The 26,186-nt window shown below is 36.6% G+C and overlaps 11 protein-coding genes across 11 annotated transcripts; 8 read left to right on the top strand and 3 right to left on the bottom strand.

Annotated features, from left to right (window-relative positions):
* Positions 1-218: 218 nt before the first annotated feature.
* GCK72_015445 (uncharacterized protein) lies at positions 219-2,126 on the top strand (the record flags this gene model as incomplete). The annotated part of the gene is made up of 3 exons (XM_053730873.1): positions 219-304; positions 431-1,228; positions 2,015-2,126. The coding sequence occupies 3 exons, from the start codon at positions 219-221 to the stop codon at positions 2,124-2,126; spliced, it is 996 nt and encodes a 331-aa protein (XP_053585645.1).
* A 1,424-nt stretch (positions 2,127-3,550) lies between these two features.
* On the bottom strand, positions 3,551-4,683 carry GCK72_015444 (uncharacterized protein; the record flags this gene model as incomplete). Its single annotated transcript, XM_053730872.1, has 3 exons — positions 3,551-3,674; positions 3,752-4,549; positions 4,598-4,683. The coding sequence occupies 3 exons, from the start codon at positions 4,681-4,683 to the stop codon at positions 3,551-3,553; spliced, it is 1,008 nt and encodes a 335-aa protein (XP_053585644.1).
* A 457-nt stretch (positions 4,684-5,140) lies between these two features.
* GCK72_015443 (uncharacterized protein) lies at positions 5,141-6,403 on the top strand (the record flags this gene model as incomplete). The annotated part of the gene is made up of 3 exons (XM_053730871.1): positions 5,141-5,226; positions 5,353-6,141; positions 6,292-6,403. The coding sequence occupies 3 exons, from the start codon at positions 5,141-5,143 to the stop codon at positions 6,401-6,403; spliced, it is 987 nt and encodes a 328-aa protein (XP_053585643.1).
* Positions 6,404-7,198: 795 nt separating this feature from the next.
* On the bottom strand, positions 7,199-8,386 carry GCK72_015442 (uncharacterized protein; the record flags this gene model as incomplete). The annotated part of the gene is made up of 3 exons (XM_003091862.2): positions 7,199-7,322; positions 7,406-8,203; positions 8,301-8,386. The coding sequence occupies 3 exons, from the start codon at positions 8,384-8,386 to the stop codon at positions 7,199-7,201; spliced, it is 1,008 nt and encodes a 335-aa protein (XP_003091910.2).
* Positions 8,387-8,752: 366 nt separating this feature from the next.
* Positions 8,753-10,350, bottom strand: GCK72_015441 (uncharacterized protein; the record flags this gene model as incomplete). Its single annotated transcript, XM_053730870.1, has 6 exons — positions 8,753-8,876; positions 8,966-9,367; positions 9,487-9,753; positions 9,821-10,015; positions 10,108-10,209; positions 10,262-10,350. 6 exons carry the CDS (start codon positions 10,348-10,350, stop codon positions 8,753-8,755), a joined length of 1,179 nt encoding a protein of 392 aa, XP_053585642.1.
* A 1,801-nt stretch (positions 10,351-12,151) lies between these two features.
* GCK72_015440 (uncharacterized protein) lies at positions 12,152-14,747 on the top strand (the record flags this gene model as incomplete). The annotated part of the gene is made up of 5 exons (XM_053730869.1): positions 12,152-12,237; positions 12,327-13,127; positions 13,183-13,265; positions 13,619-13,922; positions 13,976-14,747. 5 exons carry the CDS (start codon positions 12,152-12,154, stop codon positions 14,745-14,747), a joined length of 2,046 nt encoding a protein of 681 aa, XP_053585641.1.
* Positions 14,748-15,706: 959 nt separating this feature from the next.
* Positions 15,707-16,334, top strand: GCK72_015439 (uncharacterized protein; the record flags this gene model as incomplete). The annotated part of the gene is made up of 3 exons (XM_053730868.1): positions 15,707-15,850; positions 15,901-16,088; positions 16,136-16,334. 3 exons carry the CDS (start codon positions 15,707-15,709, stop codon positions 16,332-16,334), a joined length of 531 nt encoding a protein of 176 aa, XP_053585640.1.
* A 547-nt stretch (positions 16,335-16,881) lies between these two features.
* On the top strand, positions 16,882-18,065 carry GCK72_015438 (uncharacterized protein; the record flags this gene model as incomplete). The annotated part of the gene is made up of 3 exons (XM_003087020.2): positions 16,882-16,967; positions 17,053-17,862; positions 17,942-18,065. 3 exons carry the CDS (start codon positions 16,882-16,884, stop codon positions 18,063-18,065), a joined length of 1,020 nt encoding a protein of 339 aa, XP_003087068.2.
* Positions 18,066-18,848: 783 nt separating this feature from the next.
* GCK72_015437 (uncharacterized protein) lies at positions 18,849-20,141 on the top strand (the record flags this gene model as incomplete). Its single annotated transcript, XM_053730867.1, has 4 exons — positions 18,849-18,922; positions 18,975-19,076; positions 19,168-19,965; positions 20,018-20,141. 4 exons carry the CDS (start codon positions 18,849-18,851, stop codon positions 20,139-20,141), a joined length of 1,098 nt encoding a protein of 365 aa, XP_053585639.1.
* Positions 20,142-21,168: 1,027 nt separating this feature from the next.
* Positions 21,169-22,392, top strand: GCK72_015436 (uncharacterized protein; the record flags this gene model as incomplete). Its single annotated transcript, XM_053730866.1, has 3 exons — positions 21,169-21,254; positions 21,350-22,150; positions 22,236-22,392. 3 exons carry the CDS (start codon positions 21,169-21,171, stop codon positions 22,390-22,392), a joined length of 1,044 nt encoding a protein of 347 aa, XP_053585638.1.
* Positions 22,393-23,440: 1,048 nt separating this feature from the next.
* GCK72_015435 (uncharacterized protein) lies at positions 23,441-24,803 on the top strand (the record flags this gene model as incomplete). Its single annotated transcript, XM_053730865.1, has 4 exons — positions 23,441-23,520; positions 23,571-23,672; positions 23,767-24,564; positions 24,692-24,803. The coding sequence occupies 4 exons, from the start codon at positions 23,441-23,443 to the stop codon at positions 24,801-24,803; spliced, it is 1,092 nt and encodes a 363-aa protein (XP_053585637.1).
* Between the last annotated feature and the right edge of the window lie 1,383 nt (positions 24,804-26,186).

Below are 26,186 nucleotides of genomic sequence, written 5' to 3'. Positions count from 1 at the left end.
TCCTCCTTCCATTGCCTGTTCCCCCATCACTACTACTCCATTCATTGTCCTTTCGAAGGTGGACCAGTTGGGTAGACCAGTTGTTCTTACTGTTTAGATTCCCACAACCCTTCTATCACTCAGATCCTTCCTCCTCCTTTGATCGCCTATTGCCCTCATTCCTACTAATTTACTCTCCCTCATCCTCCCATTACTCGTCTATCGATTTCTCCTCCAGGATGGACCCTCCGAAATCATTTCCGATACTCCGTCTACCGTTTCTAGCTATTGAAGAAATATTCAAAGCGATGCACCCAATCGAAATGTAAGTGACCTGTTCTTAGTCAGAATGTATAGCTAGTGGACGATTCAACCTTCTCGAATTGTGAGAAAAGAAGAGAAGTGGAGCTTTTTTCTGTTTACACATCACTTTTCAAATGATGTCTTTCAGATTGATCTTCTCGATAATTTCCAAACGAGCAAAAGCAGTAACAAAGCAGATGACCTTTTATTCAAAATATTCAATTGAACTTTGTATAGATGAAAAAATGGGAATAGAAATTCGTCGAACTAATAATTTGATTTTACGTCTTTATCTAATAGCATCAGGCAAAGAAGTGGAGGAAAACACTGTGGAAGGTGTAGGTAATAGTTACAATTTACGGAGAATATTCAAGTATTCGACGGATCCAGTAGAGGAATGGAAACTGTTGTGTATATATGTATTGGAAATATTCAAGAAGCAAACAATCGGCGTTTTAAGAATGACTATGGATGCATTCGTAGATCAAAACGTTTCGATTATTGATTTTTTGAATACTAATGTGAAATCAGTAGACAAATGTTATCTGCTTCAGTCGGAAGAAGAGAATGACGTAGATGAACACACCTCATATCTCCTAAAAAATATCAAAGTTAACAATGAGTTAAGCTCTTTTCTTCACATTAAGAACAAGAACTTCGATGAGACAATGCCAAAAAATCTGAAGCAATTATTTATTCAAAATGCAGAATGGATTGGATATGATAGACTTCTGGAGATAGATAGTAGGCATGTATTCTTGATGAATGATCGAATCACGAATGAAGAGTGGAATATGTTCCTTAAGAAATGGATGACAATGGAGACTCATTTGAATCTGGAATTATTGGAGTTTGAATTAAAATCATTCAAAGATTTCAGAGAACTCGTATTGGATGATATTCCGCATGAAGTGGTAGACGAAGGAGTCAAACGAACCTTGATAACGTGAGTTGATAATGGCTAAGTCTAATCTTGTTGTACGATATCTTGAGCTGTCTAGGTATAAGTATTACCATTTTTTATTTCTCCAGTTCTACTAATATTAAACTAACACCTTCTGTTGACAAACGCGAGAAAATGTTTAAAGTTTTGTGACTTCAGCTGACAAATTTAAAGTTTCAAAATAGGACAGAAATTTGAGTTCACCAAGTGGATAATTTTAACAGATCACCCTATAAAACAGGTGTTTTTTAGCAAGACCACAGACTATATACCGTAAAAAACTGTATTTGAGGTGCATGCAACTTTATTGTTCAACGGGTCCGTCGGAGGGCAACTCTATTAGAGGGGCAATTCAAATAGAGGGTGCAACTCTATTTTCCGTCAACGAATTCGCCCGACCTCGATACCCAACTATCTCTTGAATTTGTTTGATTTCATTAGTTTTTTATGCCGAATTCATCGAATTTTTACGTAAAAAACGAAGAAAATTCTGAGTTTTTATAGAAAACTACGTTTTGACCCCAAAAATGCTGAAATAGTAATGTGAGAGAACAGTTCGGAGTCAGTTAATGATGAAATTAGATAAAATTGTAAATCGCTGGAGGACAACTGTATTAGAGGGGCACCTCAATTAGAGGGTGCACCTCTATTGTTCAAAGAGTCTGACGGGGGGCACCACTATTAGAGGGGCACCTCAAATACAGTTTTTACGGTAGTCCCAATGCTTGGATGGATCATCATAAAGACGTTCCCGGTCTTTATCCCTTGAGAATTTTCTTCTATTTCCAGCTATCGGGATAAAAAAATGGAGAGAAGCGGAGGTTTCGACATCAAACGAATCGATGGCAAGACGGCAACATGCTTCGTGCAATATACTGGTTTTGAGATGATTGTTCACTGAGCTTTTCTTTCTGTTTATTATCACTTGTCTCCATCCGTACTCCCATCTCACACACATTGTTATTGTTTGACCTTCCATCCTTAGCCTTACGTCCTCTGGCTCCAATGACTTCCCATCCCCGCACCTGTATATAAAGCCGAGCTCAAGCTTATTCGAAACAAATCTCCGTATCCCCAACTTGTTTCCTTTTCCAGTTTTACTTACTCTTTGTTATTCCCTTTTTCCCCAGCGCCACTTTTATCTGGAAAATGTTTCTTATATTATTATACATCATTATTTAGCGTATAACGGTTTATGGTTAAGCTAAATATTTACTATTAACTAACGCAAACGGCTGTATGTTTGTTTGTCTGTCGCCGATCCTACCGCCTTTCCTACTGAGCCGATTTTTTTTGAACTTGGACCAAAAGATCAGAAATTTTCTCTTAATGATGCTCATTTTATTTTTCAAAATTCTCAAAATGACGTCTTTTGAATCAGAAACAGTGATAAAGCATGTTGGAATCGACAGCAGAATAAGGGGGAGAGACGATCGGCAAAGCGTCGTTTCCCTTGGGCAGCATGGATCAGGTGGGTGAGTCGCAGCGTCCGATTTGGCAAGTTAAGCAACGTTAACTACAGTAAGCATGTTCGAAACCCTGTCACGACGTGAAATATTTTTTGATATCATCGGATTCAGAAACAATAGATGATTCCAAACGTGCTCTCCGTTTCTAGATTGATACACGTCATAAAAAATACGGGCCGTTTTCTAAAAAGTGACGAAGTGAACGATTTTTTGATACCATCGGATTCGGAAAAAAGAGAGGATTCCAAACGTGTCGTTTGTTTCCGGATCAATTGCGACCCACTGTAACTCCCAGAAGAGTGGTGTTGAGAAGGAGGTTTAATCGCCGTAAGGCGACGTAAACCGACTGGTACATATAAATCTTACTCTCACAGATGCACATACATTATTCTATGAAAACATCAGAGTTGACCTCACACCTTTAAGTTCTGATTGACACAGTCATCTTTCCGAGTAGAAACACAGAGAACATATTATTCCTGTCATAGAAAAGATAAGTCGTAATTGTCAGTACAGTTATTCTATAAGTTTATTGTGTAAAAAACTAATTTTCTGTCAGTTTTAGGTACATTCAGTGTATGATTGCAATAATTTATTTGCCGGTATAGGAAGGATAGTGACTTGAGGTCACCCTCTCCCATCAGTGTGTGTAAAATAGAAGTATGGTTTCAATATATTTTTTACCTGACTTTTCTATTCTCAATGCTGGTAAATATCTTAAATATGGACCCGGTTCTCATTTGACTCCTTTTCAAAAATAATCAATGGGAGTACGCTTTTGAAAGAAAGAACCTTTTATTCCGGGGTAAATGATTTGAAAGATAGAGTAGATAGGTAGAATATCTGGTAATTGAAATCAATGAACAAACATGAAGAAATTGTCTCCCCATTCAGTATGATGAACTGAGAATGTTGCAGTCTTTCCATCGATGCGTTTGATATCAATCCCTCCGTTTATCTCTTTCGGACTATCGAAACAACTGAAAATGAATGATGAGTTTAAGGTCAAGCTCATGATATACTCAAGAAAGTTCCGATAAACCCTTGATCAACTTACATCTTCAAAGTACGCTTGACATTTTCGTCGACAACTTCGTGAGGTATATCATGCAATGCTAGTACTCTGAATTCTTCCATTGATTCGAAACAAAAGTCCCATAATTCCAGATTCAAATGAGTTTCCATTGCCATCCATTTCTTAATGAATAAATTCCAGTCCTTATACGAGATTCGATTTTTATGAACATTAACTGAGACACTATCTATTTCCAGTATCTTTTCATATCCAACCCAAAAAGCGTCTTCCATAACTAAGTGCTTCAGATTTCTTGGGATTTTTCCATCGAAGTTATCGTCTTTAATGTTTAACATAGAATATAACATATCATTGATTTTCAAATTATCCAAGAGATAAGCGAAATCCTCATCTACGTTTATTTCATTTTTCCTTTGAGATAGGATACATTCGTCTATTGATTTCACATTAGTTTTCAAAAAATCGATAATTGATTTGTTTTGATCTACAAATAAATCCATATACATTGTGAAAACATCGACCGTCTGTGTTTTAAATATTTCCAATACATATACACTCAACTGCTTCCATTCTTCTACAGGATCCTTTGAATATTTACATATTTTCCGATTAATACAACCATCCTCATCTATTTCTTCAGTTTCTCCGTCTATGTTTTCTTCTGATGTCATTACATAAATGCATGATATTGTCTCATTAGTTGCACGAATGTCTATTTGCAGGTTTCTATCAATATCAAGTGCAACTGAATATTTCGGACAGACGGTCATCATCTTCGTAATTTGTTTGGTCCTGTTAGAGATTAGCGAGAAATTTATGCTGGAAATAAAATGAAGGGTACTGTTGTTTTGACACTGTACAACTTACATTTCGAATGCATGCATCGCTTTGAAAACTTCTTCAATTGCGAGAAACGGTAGACGGAGGATTGGGAACGGTTTTGGAGGGTTCATTTTGGAAGTGCAATCGATAGACGAGTAATGGGAGGATGGGAGACAATGAATGAGTAGGAATATAGGACAATTGGCAGTGAGTGATCGAAGGAGGATGAGGAATGTTCGAGAAGGATATAAGCGACCAAGGGGTTCTGGGAAACTAAACAATAGTTACACTGCCTAACAAGGTGGTCTGATTACAAGAGCTGCGCAAATAGAGAAGTCTCGTCTCGGATTGTTTTGAACAGATGTTTGCCTCGTTTCGTGTTTGCTAATGTTCGCTTTTGGCAAATCGATAGGTCCTCTCATTATGTAGACCACCCACATTAGTAGTAAGACGTTCACACGTTTGATTTCCCACAACCCCTTGGTAGCTCAGATCCTTCTAGAACATTCCTCATCCTCTTTTGATCGCCTATTGTCCCTCACTCCTACTCATCCTCCCATTACTCGTCTATTGATTTGTTCCTCCAAAATGGACTCTCCGAAACCATTCCCAATTCTCCGTCTACCGTTTCTTGCAATTGAAGACGTTTTTAAAGCGATGCACCCATATGAAATGTAAGTTAGCTGTTCATAGTCAGAAACTACAGCTAGAGGACAATGAAACCTTCTCGAATTGTGAAAAAAGAAGAAAAGTGAAGTTTGTTTCTGTTCACACATCACTTATCAAACAACCTCTTTCAGATTCATCTTCTCAGTGATTTCGAAACGGACAAAAAGAATATCAAAGCAGATGAGTTTCTATCCGAGATATGCTATTTGTCTTTGTATAGATGAAACACTGGGAATAGAAATTCATGGAACTAATAATGTGAAATTGTGTCTTTATCTAAGGACAATGGAGGAAAACACTGTGGAAGGTGAAGGTAGTAGTTACTACAATTTACGGAGAATATTAAAGTATTCGACGGATCCAGTAGAGGAATGGAAATTGTTGTGTAAACATGTATTGGAAATATTCAAGAAACAGTCGATAGACAATTTATCGATGACTATGGATGTATTCGTAGATCAAAACGTTTCGATTATTGATTTTTTGAAGACTAATGTACAATCAGTAGACATATGCAATCTGGATCAGTCGGAAGAAAAAAATGACGTAGACGAACACGCCGCATATCTTCTCAATAATTTAAAAGTTAACAATGAGTTAAATTTTTTGCTACGCATTAAAAACGTCAATTTCAATGGAAAATTTCCAAAAAATCAGAAAGAATTATATATCGAAAATGGGGATTGGATTGGATATGAGAAGTTGTTGGAAATAGATAGTGTCCAAGTGATTCTTGTAACAAATCGGATCTCAAACAAGGACTGGAATTTGTTTTTTAAGAAATGGATTGCGATGGAAACTCAATTGAATTTGGAATTAATGTACTTTGAAATCAAATCACTGGAAGAATTCAGATCACTCGTATTGCATGATATACCGCATGAAGTAGTGGATGGAGGAGTCAAACGAGTATTGAAAACGTGAGTTGATAATGATTAAGCCTAATCTATTGTTACGATATCCTGAGCTGTCTAGATAAGAATCTCACAATTTTTCAGTTCGCCAGCTTGACTAGTAAAAATCTAAACGATCCCATTGCTTTTCCTTTGTGATTTTCCATTCATTTTCAGTTATCGCGATGTAACTCGAGAGATTAGCGGAGGTGTCGACATCAAACGAATCGATGGAAAAACGGCAACGTTCTTCTTGCTATATGATTATTGTTCAATGAGTGTTCACTGAACTTTTCATTTTCATCATTATAATTTGTATGTGTATATGTCTCTGTTTGTGTATTTTACGTAATTTAGTCATTACGCATCTCCTCAAGGTAGCCCAGTTGCTCTCATTGTTTGGTTTCCCAGAACCCCTTGGTCGCTCAGAATCTTCTCGAACACTTTCTTCCTCCTCACTCCATCGCCTATTGCCCATCACACCTTCTTGTCTCTAACCAATTATTATTATAAATTCACAACATGGCTTTAAAGGCGCATCTAATTTATTAGAAATTTTGCGGAACGGTCTCGTAGTTGAAAATGATCAAATACCGTATTTTCGAGCTTTGAAAGTCTAAAAATATATACAAATAATGTTTTTCGCTTTGGGACCATTTTGAACAAATTAGATGCGCCTTTAAAGCCATGCGGCGCAGTGTCGTGAATTTATAATATGAACAGAATAAGTCTCCTCGTTCTCACTTTTCCTGTCATTTGCTAAAGACACTTTTATAATGAATTGTCTGCTAGTGGAGAGTTGATTCAGTCTATGATTGAACGACTTGAAATAATACAACTACAGGGCGGCGTATAAGTATATGACTTTCCCTTTTTCGAGATATGTTTTTATACACTGCGTCCAACATTAATAGGACCCTCAGATTTCGGGGTTCCAGACAGAACCAGTATTGGTAGGTACAAAAAATTTGTGACGACTTTTCAATTAGCAGAACTTCACGTTTCATGCTGAAACTTTAAGTGTTTTATTGTGAGTGATGAATTATTGAAAATAACGAAAAGGAGTATGAAAAATTAAAACATTTCAGTGAATACTCATCGCAAAACGATCCGTTGAAAATACACGGTACACGAAGAATGTGGCAGTTTTTCCATCGATACGTCGAATGTCAATGCCTCCGTTTATCTCTTGAGTCGCATTTCTACTGCTGAAAAAAAAATATTGAAGTGTTTTACAACAAGATAAATTTTCGAGTTGGGTAAAGAGAGTTGAAACAAATTCTCCACTTACGTTTTCAAGACTCGTTTGACTCCTTCATCCACCTCTTCATGCGGTATATCATCCAACACATGGTCCCTGAATGTCCCCAATTCTCTGTATTTTAGTTCCAAGTATTCCAGATTCTGATTTGTTTCCATTGCTATCCATTTCTTGAAGAATGAATTCCATTGTTCATTCGTGATTTGATCATCTTTTAGGACCACACTTTTACAATCGATTTCCAAAAGTCTCTCATATCCAACCGATTTCGACTCGAGGATAGTTAATTTCTTCAAATCTTTTGGAATTTTCGAAATGAAATCATCGATTTTAATGTGTAAGCAGAGCAATAACTCAAAAGTAATTTTGATATTCTCTAGGACATATGCGGCGTGTTCATCTACATCATTCCTTTCTTCCGCATGAAACAGATGACATTTTTCCACTGATTTCACATTAGTCATCAAAAAATCAATAATCGAAACGTTTTGCTCTACATATGTATCCAAAATTATTGAAAAAAGGACGATTGTCTGTTTTTTGAATATTTCCAATACATATATACACAACTGTTTCCATTCCTCTATTGGATTATCCGAGTATTTCCATACTAATATCTCATTCCAACCTTCAAAATTATTGTCCACGACTTTTCCATTCATTTCTTGATTTGTTGTGAATAAGTAAAAGCATTGTGTCATATATTTAGGCCCCATAACCATGACTTCAAGTTCTTGACCAATGCTAAATTGAATTGAGTATTTCGAATAGAAGGTCATATGCTTTGCTATTCCTTTTGTCCGTTTGGAAACCATTGAGAAGTTGATTCTGAAAAATCTCATAAGTTTGGAATTTAATTCAAATTATCTACTTGAGAAAATCAAAACCTCGCACTGTTAACATTGTATCAAAAGTTAAGACTTACATTTCGAATGTATCCATTGCTTTGAATACTTCTTGAATTGAAACAAATGGTAGACGGAGGATTGGGAATGGTTTCGGAGGGTCCATTTTGGAGGAGCAAATCGATAGACGAGTAATGGTAGGATGAGGGAGACAATTAATGAATAGAAATGAGGGGAAATGACTGGTGAAAGAAAGAGGAAGAAAGAAAGATCTGAGCGAGCAAGGGGTTCTGGGAAAATAAACAATAAGGACAACTGGTCTACCGATGCGTAATGGCTACACAATACGTGAGATACACAAATAGAGACAGATGTTTTTGACCCTGTCAAACTCCAACCAGTGACCCTGAAATATCTAGTTGCTGCCAATGGATTCATGGACTTTTCAGATTAAATTTTTTTATTGCAATTGATAAATAAGGCAGTAACAGATAACAGATATAAAAAATTTGACACAATAAATTAAAACAATTCAATGAATACTCATTGCCAAGTTCACCTTTAATGGCCGATACATGTAGAAGAATGTTCCAGTTTTTCCATCAATTCGTCTGATGTCGATTCCTCCGGTTACCTCTGTCTTTACACCACAATAACTGAAAATAAATAGGTAACACTGAAACGTTTTACAAAAAGTTAAACTCTCAAGTAGAGGGAAGAGAGTAGAAACAAATGCCCAACTTACCTCTTGAGGCTTCGTTTGACTGCTTTATCTACCACTTCATATGGTATACCATTCAACACAGAACCCGTGAAATAGTTTAGGCTTATGTTATCGATTTCCAAATATTCCAAATTCTGATTTGTTTCCATTGCTATCCATTTCTTAAGGAACATATTCCATTCATTATTTGTGAGTAGAGTCTTCTCTAGGGTCACACTTTTACAATCTATGTCAAGCAGTCTCTCATACCTGATCCATTCCGAATTTTTGATATATAATTCCTTCAGATTTTTGGGAATTTTCGCATTGAAATTCTCGTTCTTAGTGAATACATAGGAATACAATTCAGAATTGATTTTTATATTATCGAGAAGATAAGCGGTATGTTTATTTACATTGATCGTTTTATCCCTTTGATATAGACTGCATTTGTTCACTGATTTTACATTAGTCTTCAAAAAATCAATAATCGAAATGTTGTGATCTACGTATTCATCCATTTGCATTGATAACTTGTTGATTGCCTTTTTTGGAAGATTTACAATACAAGTTTACACAGCTGTTTCCATTCCACCATCGAATTCTTCGAATACTTCTTTACCTTCCGTAAAACACCGCATTCTTCGTCCTCAATCTTCTCATCCATTTTCATTGACGTCTTTAAATACGAGAATGAGACCAGATTCTTTGTTCCAAAAAATCTGATTCCCAGCGTTGCATGTATATTAAATTCTATTTTATATTTTGAACAGAAGCTCATATGCTTTGCTATTCCTTTGGCCCGTTTGTTAATCATTGAGAAGTTGATTCTGAAAGAAATTGTTCAATAAGTTATGTGGGAATCCAAAATATTAAATATATGAGCACCTGACTTACATTTCAATTGGATTCATCGCTTTGAATACTTCTTCAATAGCTAGAAACGGTAGACGGAGGATTGGGAATGGTTTGGGACGGTCCATTTTGGAGGAGCAGTCGATAGACGAGAGGAGAGAACGAGGGTCAATGAATAAGTAGGAATGATGGACAATGAGTGATTTGGCCCGTTTAGAAGTCATTGAGAAGTTGATTCTGGAAGATGTTACTCAATGAATTATGTAGAAATACAAAACACATCACTGTTTTATCCTACTTCACATTTTGAGAAAGTTTTAGTGACTTACATTTCGCTTGGATCCATTGCTTTGAATATTTCTTTGATGGGAAGAAACGGGAGCCGGAGTATCGGGAATGTGTTATCTCTACGGTTGCTAATCATTTTTATTCTGAAAGAGACTTAGCATTTCTATCTTTTGTAGGGTCTGACTATGAACTCACATTGAGCGAATTCCCTTATATACTTTGTACTCGATATACTTTGTACATCTCCCACTTTCTTTTCCCCGCTCCCATCCAATATGATTCATAGGCTTTTAGTCTTGAATCATTCTTTCTATCTGTTTTAATTGAATTCCTTCACCCACACACTTTCTGTTTGGCTCCGCCTCTGCCCAGTATAAAAGCAGAGGCGAGAGCTTATCTTTTATCTTTTAATAAATCTTTAACAAATCTTTCAATAAAGTTTTTGTTGAAGTTTTATTCCCATGGTCAGTGAAGGATAGTACATCAATCTGGCTGTGGGATCGTCAAGTCTGTATTCCAAAGATGTCGGAAGAAGGACTTGTCGAAGGAAGATCACCTAAGGCTGTGTTCACAAGGAACAGAACAGTCAGAAGGAAGATGCAGCCCACAAACTCATCTTCAAACTTCACCTCTCGTCATCATGCTGCTGGGACACCGACAGATCCTCGAGCATTTTGGACACTCATCGACGATCCGTTCAATCAAGGACAATTGGACAAAGAAAGGACGTCATCCGAAAAACGAAAACAACATTTCGTAACCCGAAGGACAGAGTGGAGTTGGGTCCAAACTCAGCTGTTTCTTTACTCATTCAGAAGACCTGTCGCTCCACCAATAGGACGACAATCAAGACCAACCAAGAAGATGGAACACAAGGTTCCCTTCTTCCAGAAGAACACCATCACCTCATCAACAGGACAACGCCGTCCATTGATGGAACAACAATTGCGGACAACAATATCGTCGCATCACCACCACCTCCTCATTTGCAAACGAGAAGAGACAGGCCATCGTTCCGGACAACGCTCTGTTACCAGCAAGGTCAGAGATATCAAGGATCCGCAACCCAATCACTTTTGCGGCCGGGAGCCTCTCTCTTCACAGAGAGATATTCAGTTCAATGATACCGCCAGGACAGAAGAAAACAATTGGACAAAAGTCAACTACATCCACTTCGTCGTCGGAATGGCTCAACCACAAGATAATTCATCATTGTAACTATCTCTCTCTCTCTTTTCTCTTTCTGAAAGCCGGGAGTGTACTCGATATACTTTGTACATCTCCCACTTTCTTTTCCCCGCTCCCATCCAATATGATTCATAGGCTTTTAGTCTTGAATCATTCTTTCTATCTGTTTTAATTGAATTCCTTCACCCACACACTTTCTGTTTGGCTCCGCCTCTGCCCAGTATAAAAGCAGAGGCGAGAGCTTATCTTTTATCTTTTAATAAAGGTTTAATTACCCAAGTTTGAGGTATCGAGTCATATTCGGTTTCACTACAAAGTGTCCCTCCAGTTAGTGCGAGCCAGAACCCCCAATCGTCACATACTTCTTCCATTGCTCGAAACGGTAGACGGAGAGGTTTCATTCTGTAGGAGCTATGAATAGACGAAAGAAAAAGAAAGGAGGGCAATGTATGAGTATAAATAAGGCAATGTGTGATGTGGATGATTCTGAGTGACCAAGGGGTTCTGGGAAATCAAACAATAAGAACAACTGGTCTACCTTGAACAGATACGTTATGGCTACATCGTCTATCTACGTGAGATGCACACATAGCGACGGGTGATACTAATTGTTCGTACACATTCACTTTCCTATATGTCGTGTAATTCGACACTGTAGCCATCACGCATCCACACCCAGTAAGACCAATATTTGACATTCCCATAGCAATCTAATCTCGAGAAGAATCTTCTCGAACGTGGACCAGTTGTCCTTATTGTTTGATTTCCCAGAACACCTTGCTCCTCCTCTCCATTACTAAATCTTCCTCCTCCTCTCCATTACTAATTGTCCCTCTTCCCTACCCATTTATTGTTCCGCATCCTATAATTTCTCGTCAATCGATTTGCCCCTCCAAAATGGACCCTCCAAAGCCGTTCCCAATACTCCGTCTACCGTTTCTAGCTATTGAAGAAGTATTCAAAGCGATGCACCCAATCGAAATGTAAGTCACTAAAACTGTTTCAAATTGTGAAAAAGAAGAAGAAGTGAAACTTTTCTATTTCCATATCATTCTCAAATAATCTCTTTCAGAATAAACTTCTCAATGATCACTAAACGGACAAAAGCAGTAACAGAAAAGATGGCGTTCTATTCGAAATATACTATCCGCTTTTATGTATTTAAAACGTTGGGAATAGAAATTATTGGATCAAATGGTCCGGTAATATGTACTTATGATGTGACATCAGAAAGAAGAAAAATGGATGGAAAAATTGTGGAACATGGAAGTGATGGTTACATTATACGGAGGGTATATTGTTATGCTAGAGATGCAGTAAAGAGATGGAAACTGATGTGTAAATATGTATTGGAATTATTCAAGAGGAAATCAATCAACATGTTATCAATGACTATGGATGAATTCGTTGATCACAACGTTTCGATTATTGATTTTATAAAGACTAATGAGATATTAGTAGACATATGCATGTTATACCAGACACGTGAAGAGAAGAACGTGGATGAGCAGTTTGCGTATTTGCTAGAAAATCTAACAGTTAATGCCGAGTTATCTTCTTTTTTAAACATTAAGGACAAGAACTTTAATGGGAAAATTCCAAAACACCTGCAGAATTTATATATAAATTGCTCGAAATGGATTGGATATGAGAAACTGCTGGAGATAGATAGTAAGCATGTGACACTAGAAAATGATGAAATTTCAAATAAAGAATGGAATTTATTCCTCAAGAAATGGATAGCAATGGAAACAAATCAGAATCTGAAATACTTGCAACTCAGTCACAAAGAATTGGGGACATTCAGAGATCATGTGTTGCATGATATACCATATGAAGTGATTAGTGAAGAAGTTTCCAGAATTGTGCCATGGTGAGTGGATAATGTTCTTTTTCCATATATTATTTCCATTTTAATGCGTTTTCAGCCGCTACAATCAGACACAAAAGATAAGCGGAGGGATCGATATTCGACGTATCGACGGGAAGACTGCCACATTCTTCGTGTGTCGTTTTCGATATCTCTTGATGTGTATTCACTGATTCTTATTTCCTATTTGACGCTTCACCTCGCTAATCTTTATTTAAGTTCTATGTGACTGTTTGTGTTTCTTTTCAAAGTTTTCACTTTTCACTGCTCCAAATACAGGAAAACTCTATTCTTATCTATTTGTGTACCAAATTTTTTTTTCTGAATAAAGTTGTTATTTCTCAAGCCTTCAAATGATCAATCAAATAGAATAAACGCATCTTTCAGCAGAGGACACACCATCTGGCACATCTGCCTATTCATTCCACAAAGAATATTCCCATCTGTTTTTTTGCCGATTTGTGTTCATCAATAATAATAATCAGACTTTCTAGAATCCCACGAAAAGATCTTTCTGGGTTATTGGTCGGTGTTTAACAAGATCAAGACCATCTGTCTATATTTGTGCATCTCACGTAGTGTTACCATTACTTGTCGACCAGTTGTTCTTATTGTTTATTTCCTCCTCCTTCCATCGCCTATTGCCCCTCATTCCCACGCATTCATTGTCTCCCTCGTTGTCCCTTCTCGTCTATCGATTTGCCCCTCCAAAATGGACCCTCCGAAACCGTTCCCAATCCTCCGTCTACCGTTTCTAGCTATTCAAGAAGTATTCAAAGCGATGGATCCGATCGAAACGTAAATCACTAAAAACCTTCTCGAACTGTAAAAAAGGAAGATAAATCTTTCAGAATCAACTTCTCGATGATCAATAAACGGACCAAAAAAATTGTAAAGCAGACGACTTTCTATTCGAGATATGCGATAGAGCTTTATATAGACAATAAACTGCAAATCAGACTCCATAGAACAAAGGATGTGGTCTCATATGTCATGACATCAGATGAAAAAATGGATGGAAAGATTGAGAAGATTGAATGGGGTCGAGAAATTTTACGGAAGGTATACAAGTATTCAAAGTATCCGGTGGATGAATGGAAACAGTTGTGTAAACATGTATTGGATATATTCAAGAAACAGACAATCGACTATTTATCAATGACAATGGATGCATTTCCAGGACAAAACATTTCGATTATTGATTTTTTGAGAAAAAATGTGAAATCAGTGGACAAATGCAGTCTTGATCAGAGGGATAAAGAGATCAATGTAGAAAAGCATACCGCTTATCTCCTCGATAATATAAAAATTGATTCTGAGTTATCTTTTGATGTATACATTAACAACGACAATTTCAATGGGAAAATTCCAAAAGATCTGAAGGAATTAAATATCAGCAACTCGCAATGGTTTGGATTTGAGAGACTGTTGGAAATAGATTGTAAAAGCTTGTACCTGGAATATGATTGGATCTCGAATGAACAATTGAATTCGTTCTTTAAGAAATGGATAGCAATGGAAACAAATCAAAATCTGGAATACGTGGAACTTGATAACAGAAAACTAGATAGATTCAGAGATCGTGTGTTGCATGATATTCCACATGAAGCACTTTCTAACTAAAAAACACTTTCTAACTAAAAATAGTGAGGTTCGAAAAAAGTTCGGGTTGGATGAGAACATCAGGTTAATGTTACATTGTGAACCGCGGTGTCGTACTGCAGATTCACTCGATAGGAATTGTCGAAGAATTCTTTGAATTTTTTTCACTTTATTCATTCTTTACAAGCCTATCTGATCTCAACGTTCAGAGAATATTCATAGAATTAAACATACCGTATTCCCTCCAGGTGTAGCGGATGCGCTTCTATTTTTCAAAGTAGTCATCCGAGTGCTGTTTTATTGGAGGGGCGCTTCAATCAGAATACGGTATTTTTTTCGGAATCATGATCTCAATGATCAACTCTGAAAATGCTCCCAATATACTTTGTTCTCTCTACACCATTCCGTCATTTATAAAAGTGACAATCATTGATACAAGTATAGTTGTTTCTTATCTGATTTCTCTGATCCCTTGGAAAATCTAAGGTCAGCTGTCAAATAGCCATTGAACACATGATGAAAACATTTGTTTTTGTTTTTATTGATTTCTTTTTTTTCAAATCCTCCCTGGATCCTGAAAATAACGAGAAGAAATCCCGTTTCTGTACAGTTCTAGTATCTTGTCATCAACGAAAAAAGGCGTTTTATATAAGGAATCACGTGAATTTACTGGAATTCCATTCGAATACATTCTAGACTGTTGCACATTGTGCACATGTATTTTCTAGCCACTTAATGTTTGCATACCTTTCCGTTTCTTCCTATCAGTGACCTATGCCACGTTTTCCGTTATCATTTGGACAATTATCGTGTGATACCTGACGACCTGGAGAAACATTTCGTTCTCGTTGACACTTGAGTGTATTGGTGTTTCAAAAATCATCACACGTATTGAAATTTTCTTTTTTCTCATTCTTCTTCTTTTCTTTACAGAATTGAAAAGTTTTAAAATGGTTCATATCAATTAATTTTTCAGAACTATGGGTAAACTTACCATACTTCTCTTATTTGCTTTAATATCCTCTTCAATTGCTGGCCCTCGATTCGATTGTCTTCCTGAACCAAATGGAAATCAAGGGGCTTGTGAAGCAAGAGGATGCATCTGGAAAGAAGATGATTCTGGAGTTTGTCAACTTCTTTTTTGAATTGAAATTGTAAACTAATGACTTTTCAGAAGAATGCTCCATGGTGTTATTTTAAAGACGGTGTTGGATACAAACTAGATTCACAACAAGGAACAACATACAATCTGAGAAAGAACAATGGTCCATCGAATCCATGGGGAGCTGATTCAACTGAAATTAAACTGACAACGAAAACAATTGGAAGTGTTCTGAATGTGAATATTGGAATCGATGGAAGGTGAGTCCTTATTAATCAAGAAATACTTTATTCATTAACTCTTCCAGATACGAACCTCCGGTTGATTTTCCAAGAGAAACTCAATCCTCTGATGAATCTTTGGTCCTCTCGACATCCAGTTCAAATGATATCTTCTCATTCTCTGTTGTTCGTCAAAGTTCGAATAGAAAACTATTCGATACTTCAATTGGAGGTCTTATATTTTCTGATCAGTTTATTCAAATCGCAACGTATCTTCCAAGTTAAAACATGAAGGGGTCGAACGAGTAATGAAAACGTAAGGTCATAATGTTTAGTTCTATTCAGAACCTCGTGAACAGAAATTACAACCTCCTTTCAAATTTTCAATTCATTTTCAGTTGTTATGAAATGGAAGAAATAAACGGAGGGATTGATATTACACGTCTCGATGGAAAGTCCGCGACTTTCTTCGTCTACCAAGTTTTTTCGGATTTCGATCGTTTCGCGATGAGTATTCATTAAATATGTTTGCCTCTATTTTTGTTATCGTGAAGACAACACAACCCTCTGTAGACCAATGATTGACTTTCTCATATAGGCTAGCTAATCTTACGCATCCATATCCAGTAAGACCAATATTTGACATTCCCATAGCAATCTAATCTTGATAAAAATCTTCTCGAATGTAGGCCAGTTGGGCAGACCAGTTGTTCTTATTGTTTGGTTTCCCAGAACCCATTGGTCGCTCAGATCCTTCTTGAACGTTCTTCACTTCCCCACTCATTCATTGTCCCTCATCACCTCTTCTCGTTTATCGATTCTCGCCTCCAAAATGGACCCAGCCAAACCATTCCCAATACTCCGTCTACCGTTTCTAGCAATTGGAGAAGCTTTCAAAGCGATGCACCCATTTGAGATGTAAGTCAACCTTCTCAAATTATGAAAAAGAAAAAGAAGTGAAGCTTTTCTGTTTACACATCACTTTACAAATAATCACTTTCAGAATAAACTTCTCAATGATTAGCAAACGGACAAAAGGAATTGCAAAGCAGATGAGTTTCTATCCGAGATATAAAATAGATATTCATATAAAAGAAACTCTTGAAATCTGGTTTTTTGGAACAAGAAATATGGCCGCTTATGTAATGACATCAGATAAAGAAATGGATGGAAAGATTGAGGAGAATGAAATTGGTCGGAGCATATTTCCGGTTCCATTAATTTTTCGAAAGGTATTCAAGTATTCGAAAGATCCCGTGGATGAATGGAAACTGTTTGGTAAATATGTATTGGAAATATTCAAGAAGCATACAATTAATGATTTATTAATGACTATGGATGCATTCGTAGATCATAATGTTTCAATTATTGATTTTTTGAAAGCCAATTCGAAGTCAGTGGACAGATGCACTGTATCTCAATGGAATAGAGAGATCAATGTAGATGAGCATACTGCTTATCTCCTCGATAATATACAAATTAATTCTGAGTTATGTACCGAAGTATACATTAAAAGTATCAAATTCAATGGAAAATTTCCAAAAAATCTGGAGGACTTACATATCAAGAATTCGGAATGGATTGGATATGAGAGTCTGTTGGAAATAGATTGTAAAAGTGTGATTTTTGACAATAATCGAATCTCGGATGAACAATGGAATTTGTTTATCAAAAAATGGATTGCAATGGAGACTCATTTAAATCTTGTATACTTGCAACTCATTTATAGAAATGTTGAAAATTTCAGAGCACTTGTATTGCATGACATTCCTCATGAAGTGGTGGATGAAGCAGTCAAAAGAACTTTCAAGACGTAAGTGGAGAATTCTCTTTACTCAACTCGAGAATTTATCTTGTTTCAAAACACTTAAATATTTCTTATTTATTTTCAGCCGACGCAATTGTATTCGAGAGCTAAACGGAGGCATCGACATTCGACGTCACGATGGGAAGACTGCCACACTCTTTGTGTTTGGCCCTGGATTGCATGGAAGTTTCTTGATGTGTGTTCACTGATTCTTTTTTATTCCTATTCGTTTACCAAAAGTTATTTTCCTAAATAAAGTTGTTACTTCTATAGGCTATAGTCTTCAAATTTATACCACTGCTTCGCGTTTGGCCGCTGTTGAAGGTTATTTTCCTGAATAAAGTTGTTATTTCTCTAGCCTTTAAATTGTCGATCAAATAAAATACATGTATTTTAAAACAGAGGACAGATAGAAAATTAGGCCAGTTTCTCGACCATCTGACACATCTGCCTATTCTGTTCGTAATTATTTGTACCATCTTTCTCTATTTGTGTACCTCACTTTGTTAGACCCAGACTTGCCAAAAATTGGCCCGGTTTCGGGACGAGAAAAATTTTGGTTTGGGCCGGAAAAGTCTGGTTATACCATGTATCCATTACGGTACTCCAGTAAGACCAGTTGTTCTTATTGTTAAGTTTCCCAGAACCCCCTCTGTCGCTCAGAATCTTCTCGAACAGTCTTCCTACTCCTTCCATCACATACCTTTTTTGTTCTCATTCACTTTCCTATAGCTCTCTTAATTCGACAGTGTAACCATTACGCATCCACTCCCAGTAGGACCAATATTTGACATTCCCATAGCAATCTAATCTTGAGAAGAATCTTCTCGAACGTGGACCAGTTGTTCTTATTGTTTAGTTTCCCAGAACCCCTTGGTCGCTCAGAATCTTCTCGAACATTCTCCCTCCTTCTTCCATCACTCATTACCTTATTTCTACTTATTCATTGTCCTCCATTCTCTTTCCTCTCGTCAATCGATTACTCCTACAGAATGAATCTTCTATTGCCGATATTCCGTCTACCGTTTCGAGCAATGGAACAAGTATCTAAAGCATTGCACTCAATGTAAGTTTATAGTCAGACTCTACAGTTGACAGAGATTTTATGTCTATTTCAGAATAAACATGATTAGCAACCGTAGAAGTAATAAATTTCCAATCCTCCGTCTACCGTTTCTTGCCATCGAAGAAATCTTCAAAGCGATGGATCCATTCGAAATGTAAGTCATTAAAACTTTTTCAAATTGTGAAAAAAATAGAACAGTGATGTGTTTTGTATTTCAACATAACTTATTGAACAATCTCTTCCAGAATCAACTTCTCAATGACTTCCAAACGAGCCAAAATAGTTACAAAAGCGATGGTCTTCAATTCAAAATATGTTATATGTGTTTTTATAGACACAACATTGGGAATAGCAATTAATGGAACTAAAAATCGGGTATCATGTGTTTATGAAATGACATCAGACAAACAAATGGACGGAAAAACTGAAGAAGATAAACGTAATCGTTTCATTACACGGAAGGCATTCAAGTATTCTAAAGATCCAGTAGAGGAATGGAAACAGTTGTGTAAGCATGTATTGGAAATATTCAAGAAGCAGTCGATCGACCGTTTAACAATGACTATGGATGCATTCGTAGATCACAACGTTTCAATTATTGATTTTTTGAGAACAAACGTGAACTCAGTAGAAAAATGCAATCTGTGGCATTCGGAAGACGAGAATGACGTAGACGAACACGCCGCATATTTTCTCGATAAATTAAAAGTTAGCAATGAGTTATATTTTTATCTAAAAATTAAAAACGACAATTTCAATGGGAAAATTCCAAAAAATCTGAATGAATTATATCTCCCCAACTCGCATTGGATTGGATATGAGAAACTGCTTGATATAGATTGCAAGCATGTAGTCCTGACAAATGATCGGATCTGGGAAGAAGAATGGAATTTATTCATCAAGAAATGGATAGCAATGGAAACAAATCAGAATTTGGAATACATGGAACTCGATAACAGAAACCTAGATATATTCCGAATTCATGTGTTGTATGATATTCCGCATGAAGTAGTGGATGATGGAGTCAAACGAATCTTGAAAACGTGAGTTCATAATGTTTTTAATTCACTAACTCGAGAATTTTTTTATTTTCAGTCGCTTCAATCAAAATCAAGAATTCAACGGAGGAATCGACATTCGACGAATCGATGGAAAAACTGCAACACTCTGCGTGTGCCGAATATTTGGAATGAATCGTTTTGCTATGAGGGTTCATTAAATCATTTTAATTGACTGTCTCTGTATTTTTAATATTCTGTCATTCCCAAATTATCAATTCCAATAAAACATTTTACGTTTTATGTAATCTCACTGTATTGCCATTAACCAGATTTTTCTGGGTGTGCAGAAAATGAAAGAAGATCGGGACCATCTGCCTCTATTAGTTATTACAAGATGGTTGATAAGTATATCATGTTTGGTCAATAATTTACTAGCATGAAGTACAGTTCTCTATTATTTTTATATAACTATTCTTTATAGTTTGCATTACTGAGAGCAATATCTGAGCTCCTCTCTATCTGAATTTCTAGTTCTAGAAGTCTGTGCTACTGAACATACAAATGATCAAATGTCACAACACATCGTTGCGAAGATTTTCTTTTCTTCGATGCGCCTGAAAACGTAACGCGCGACCAAGGATTCAGGCTTCAGCATTTCTTTTTGTCAAAAGATATTATTGTTTTTTAAAAGATAATTAGCTTCTGTTGTGGACACGCACCATCAGACTTTTTCGAGAAACACTAGTCTCATAGTCAGTACTTAATAGTCACTTTGTATTATTTATTTTCAGAGTAAAAAACTAGAGGAGGCATTGACATTTATCGTATCGAAGGAAAGACTGTTTTTTGCTTTAGCATGAAGAAAAAACGACTTGATAAGTATTCACTGATTCTTTTTTACGGTTCGTTTTCTTGTTTTTTAAGTTTCTGAATAAAGTGTTACTTTTTCTAGTCATTAAATAATTTCAGCAGATTTAGAGACCTGAGTAGATCTGACACAGTTGCCTAATCTGTCCCATAATAATTAGTACCATCTGTCTCTTTGTATCTTACGTAGTGTAGCCATTACGCATCTATTCAAAGTAGACCAGCTGTTCTTGTTGTTTAGTTTCCCAGAACCCCTCTGTGACTCATATCCTTCTCGAACATTATTTCTCCTCCTTGCATCGTCTATTGCCCTCACTCTTAGTCATTCATTGTCTCCCTCTCGTTCTCTCTTTTCGTCTATCGATTTGCTCCTCCACAATGGACCCTCCTAAACTATTTCCGATACTTCGTCTCCCATTTGTTCCCCTTCAAGAAATATTCAAAGCGATGGATCCATTCGAAATGTAAGTCTTAACAGTCAAGTTTTGATACAGCGCGCTTTTTTGCTTTGTTCAAGTATATCATTTGTATCGAGTCCCCTACTCATGAGATCTTTTAGAATAAACTTTTCAATGATTTCCAAACGGACAAAAGCAGTAACAAAGCAGATGACTTTCTATTCAAAATATTCAATTCAAATTGAAGTTGATGAAGAACTAGAGCTCCGGATTCTTGGGCCTAAATATATGACACAATGCTTATACATATTCACAATAGATGAAGAAATGAATGGACAAGTTTCGGAAAACAAACGAATTGATGGAAAAATTGAGAAACGGGTATCTCATTATTTTGAAGATCCGGTGAATGAATGGAAACAATTGTGTAAACATGTATTGGAGATATTCAAGAAAGAGACAATCGATGTTTTATCAATGACCATGGATGCATTCGCAGATCAAAACATTTCGATTATTGATTTTTTGAAGACTATTGTGAAATCAGTGAACGACTGCGATCTGTTTCATTCCGAAGAAGAGAATGACGTAGATGAACACGCCACATATCTTCTAGATAATTTAAAAGTTAACGATGAGTTAAATTCTTATGTAGACATTAAAAGTGACAATTTCGATGGGAAAATTCCAAAAAATCTGAAGGAATTATTAATTAAAAATTCGCAATGGATTGAATATGAGAGACTACTGGAGATAGATTGTAAAAGTGTGATCCTTGAGTATAATCTAATCTCGGACAAAGAATGGAATTTGTTCTTCAAAAAATGGATAGCAATGGAAACAAATCAGAATCTAGAACACTTGGAACTCGATTATATAGAAATCGGAGAATTTAGAGATCATGTACTGCATGATATACCGCATGAAATGGTGGATGAAGGGGTCAAACGAGTCATGAAAACGTAAGTTGAGAATTTGTTTCTACTCTCTACACTCAACACGAGAATCTTCTTGTAAGACATTTCAATATTTCTTATTCCTTTTCAGCAGACGCAATAGAACTCAAGAAATAACCGAAAGCAGAGGTAATGCGACTCAAGAAATAAGTGGAGGCATCGACATCAAACGAATCGATGGAAAGACTGCCACATTTTTCGTTTACCGTGAATATTCGACGAATCGTTTCGCTATGAGTATTCATTGAAATGTTTCAATTCATTTTCTTTATTTTCCATTATTTGCCACTCACAATGAACCAATTCACGTTTTCCATCACCAATAATTTTCAGTTTTCGAAACGAAACTCACCTCTATGACTTTTGAATAACGTAGTTCCTTAATTCATTCCGATTGATAGACGTTTTTGAATTTAGTTCACTGAAATTCAGTTATTTTTTAATGAAAAAGCAAAAAATCTTACACGAAAAACGAAACAATCGAAGAAATTGAAATAAAAATTGAAAATGAATGAGTGCCAACTCATCCACATTTTATCCTCGTTTCATCCTCGGCGCTTTTGAGATCCCCCCAAAAATGAGGACGCCCGCATCTCACTCGCGTTTCATCCTTAAAACCGCTTTGAGCCGCGTGGGATGAAATTAGGCCCACGTTTGGTCCTAATTTCGTTCTTCGCCCGCGTTTGGCCCGCGTTTCATCATCAGCGGTTTGAAAAAGCCGAACCGGGACTTGTTGGGAGACGGTGAGCCCGTGTCAAACTAAGAGTATGAGAGTAACAGAAAGAGGAAAACTCTATCAATTTTTTAAACATGAATGACCTAAAGATCTCTTGATCTTGTTGTTAGATTTCTCCAGAGCTTCCGCAGTTGAATGGGAAGCTGCTGGATTTTGTTTGGGATCTGATCTAGAGGACTTCACCCGCCGGAACTCTTTGTTGTAGGGATCCGCCAAGCCTCTTCCGGTAGACACGGTAGAACTACAAACGGTGAATGATCGACGACTTCTGCCGGCTTCCTTTTCCTTTTATGCACAGAATGTAGAGCAGATCCTTATCGTGAAGTCATCAGGTTGATACTCAAGGCCGTGCTTCGTGTCGCGTTGTCGAATTAACACCTATTAATTCTACGTATCTTCACGTAATTAGTTAGACCAGTTGTTCTTATGTTTAGTTTCCCAGAACCCCTTAGTTGCTCAGAATCTTCTCGAACATTCTTTCTCCTCCTCTTTACAATTTATTCCTACTCATTCATTGTTCTCCCTTTTTTTTCTTCTCGTCGATCGTTTGCTCTTGCACAATGAACCCTCAAAACGAATTACCGATTCTCCGTCTACCGTTTCGAGCAATGGAAGAAGTATCTAAAGCATTGCACTCAATGTAAGTTCATAGTCGGATTCTACAGTTGATAGAAGTTTTATGGTTTTCAGAATAAACATGATTAGCAACCGTAGAAGTAATACATTCCCAATCCTCCGTCTACCGTTTCTAGCAATTGAAGAAATCTTCAAAGCGATGCATCCAATCGAAATGTAAGTCATGTATAGTATTATCTCAGATTTTGAAAAAAGAAGTGAAGTGAAACTTTCTGTGTTTACACATCACTTATTGGGTAATCTCTTCCAGAATTAACTTTTCAATGATTTCCAAACGAGCAAAAGCAGTGACAACAAATATGACCTTCTATTCGAAATATGCTATCGGTCTTGGTATAGGTGAAACAATGGCAATAGCAATTAAAGGAACTAATGATCTGGTGTCATGCATTTATCTAATGACTTCAAATGAAAAAATGGATGGAATGGTTGAGGAATATGAAAATAATGGTTTCATTCAACGGAAAGTATACAAGTATTCGAAAGATCCAGTTGAGGAATGGAAACAAGTGTGTAAATATGTATTGGATATATTCAAAAGGCAGACGATCGATGTTTTAGGAGTGGCTTTAGATGTATTCGTAGATCAAAACGTTTCGATTATTGATTTTTTGAAAACTAATGTGAAATCAGTAAACGGATGCAATCTGGATCAGTGGGAAGAAGAAAATGACGTAGATGAACACGCCGCTTATCTTCTAGAAAATATCAAAATTAACAATGAGTTACGTTCTGATCTAGACACCAAAAACGTCGATTTCGATATGAAAATTCCAAAAAACCTGAAAGAATTACATATTAAAAAAGCGGACTGGATTGGATATGATAAACTGTTGGAGATAGATAGTGCCCAAGTATCTTTTGGAACAAATCGAATTTCAAACAAGGAATTGAATTCGTTCTTCAAAAAATGGATGGCAATGGAGACTCATTTGAATCTGGAATTATTGGCATTTGAATTCAAATCACTGGAAGATCTCAGATTGTTTGTATTGCATGACATACCGCATGAAGTGGTGGATGAAGCAGTCAAACGAACCCTGATAACGTGAGTTGATAATGATTAAGTGTCACCTTTTTGTAAGATATCATAATAAAATATCACGATTTTTTGTGAAGCATGAAAATTTAAAGATCCCAATGCTTCTCCCTTGAAAATTTCCATTTATTTTCAGTGATCGTGATGAAACTGAAGAGATAAGCGGAGGAGTCGATATCAGACGAATCGATGGAAGGACGGCAACTTTCTTCGTCCAATATGATGGTTTTTCGATGAGTGTTCACTGATTCTCACTCTAATGCGCACTCCCATCTCTCACACATTGTTATTATCTCATCATTTGACCTCCCATTCTACGATCACGGGCGTCACTTTCCCTCCCGCGTCAGTATTTAACACCGAGCGTAAGCTCACTCAAGGCCAACCTCCGTACCCTTAACTTGCTTTTCCTGTTTTATTTACTCTCTGTTATTCCCTTTTTTCCCAGCGCCACTTTTATCTGTAAGCTTTCCTTATAGTATAATAATTTCTTATTTAGCGCTTTTTTCATTTCGAAAATTGATTTAACATTTCTTTAAATAGGCACCACGTTGAGTATTTCAGCTGCAACGATGTTCCGATAAAACCTGCTTCAGCGAGAGCTGGTTATATGCATTTAAAAAACTGAAAATGAAGTTTTCCGATGAAAAGAGGAATTTAGAGGAACAGTGTCATTAGGTCTCGATCTCTTCCAAATTGTCACGTATATCTGTTGTCGGAAGAGCGTCCATTTTGGCAAATCAATAGGCCCCTCTTTGTAGACAAACAACACTACCAGAAGACGTCTAAAATCTGTCTCTATTTGTGTATCTCACGTAATTAGACAGTGTTAGCTATTACGCACCTACTCAAGGTAGACCAGTTGTTCTTCTTGTTTGGTTTCCCAGAACCCCCTGGTCACTCAGAATCTTCTCGAACATTCTTCCTCTTCATCACCACACATTGCCTGATTCCTACTCATTCGTTGTCCTCCATTCAATTTTTTCTCGTTTATCGATTGCTCCTATAGAATAAAACCTCCAAAGCAATTGCCAATTCTCCGTCTACCGTTTCGAGCAGTGGAAGAAGTATATAAGGGAATGCACTCAATGTAAGTTCATAGTCAGACTCTACAGTTGATAGAAATGTTATGTCTCTTTCAGAATAAACATGATTAGAAACCGTAGAAAAAAGAAATTTCCAATCCTCCGTCTCCCGTTTCTAGCAATTGAAGAAATCTTCAAAACGATGGATCCAATTGAAATGTAAGTCAAAAATGGCATATCATTCCAGTTTGTGAAAAAATTAGAATTTTTTTCAGAACTAATTTCTCAATGATTAGCAAACGGACCAGAGCAGTAGCAAAATTGATGAGCTTTTATTCGAAATATTCAATTCATCTTTTTTTTGAAAATTCCACGCTGTACATTGGGCTTTATGGAACTAAAGAGAGTGTGTCATGCACTTATGTAATGACATCAGACGAAAAAATAAATGGAAAAGGTGAGGAGAAGTGCAATAATGGTTACATTAGACCATACTTGCAACGGCCCGGCTGAAAAAATTTGAACTAAAATTTTGAACAAAATTTTGAATTTTTTCCCAAAAACGTCGAATTTTTGACTATACTTCAGAATTCAATCAAAAGCTAG

The sequence above is a fragment of the Caenorhabditis remanei genome, chromosome IV (assembly GCF_010183535.1).
Source record: "Caenorhabditis remanei strain PX506 chromosome IV, whole genome shotgun sequence".
NCBI lineage: Eukaryota > Metazoa > Nematoda > Chromadorea > Rhabditida > Rhabditidae > Caenorhabditis > Caenorhabditis remanei.
Note: the sequence above shows the minus strand (reverse complement) of the source record. Positions and strands in the feature narration are given on the sequence as shown.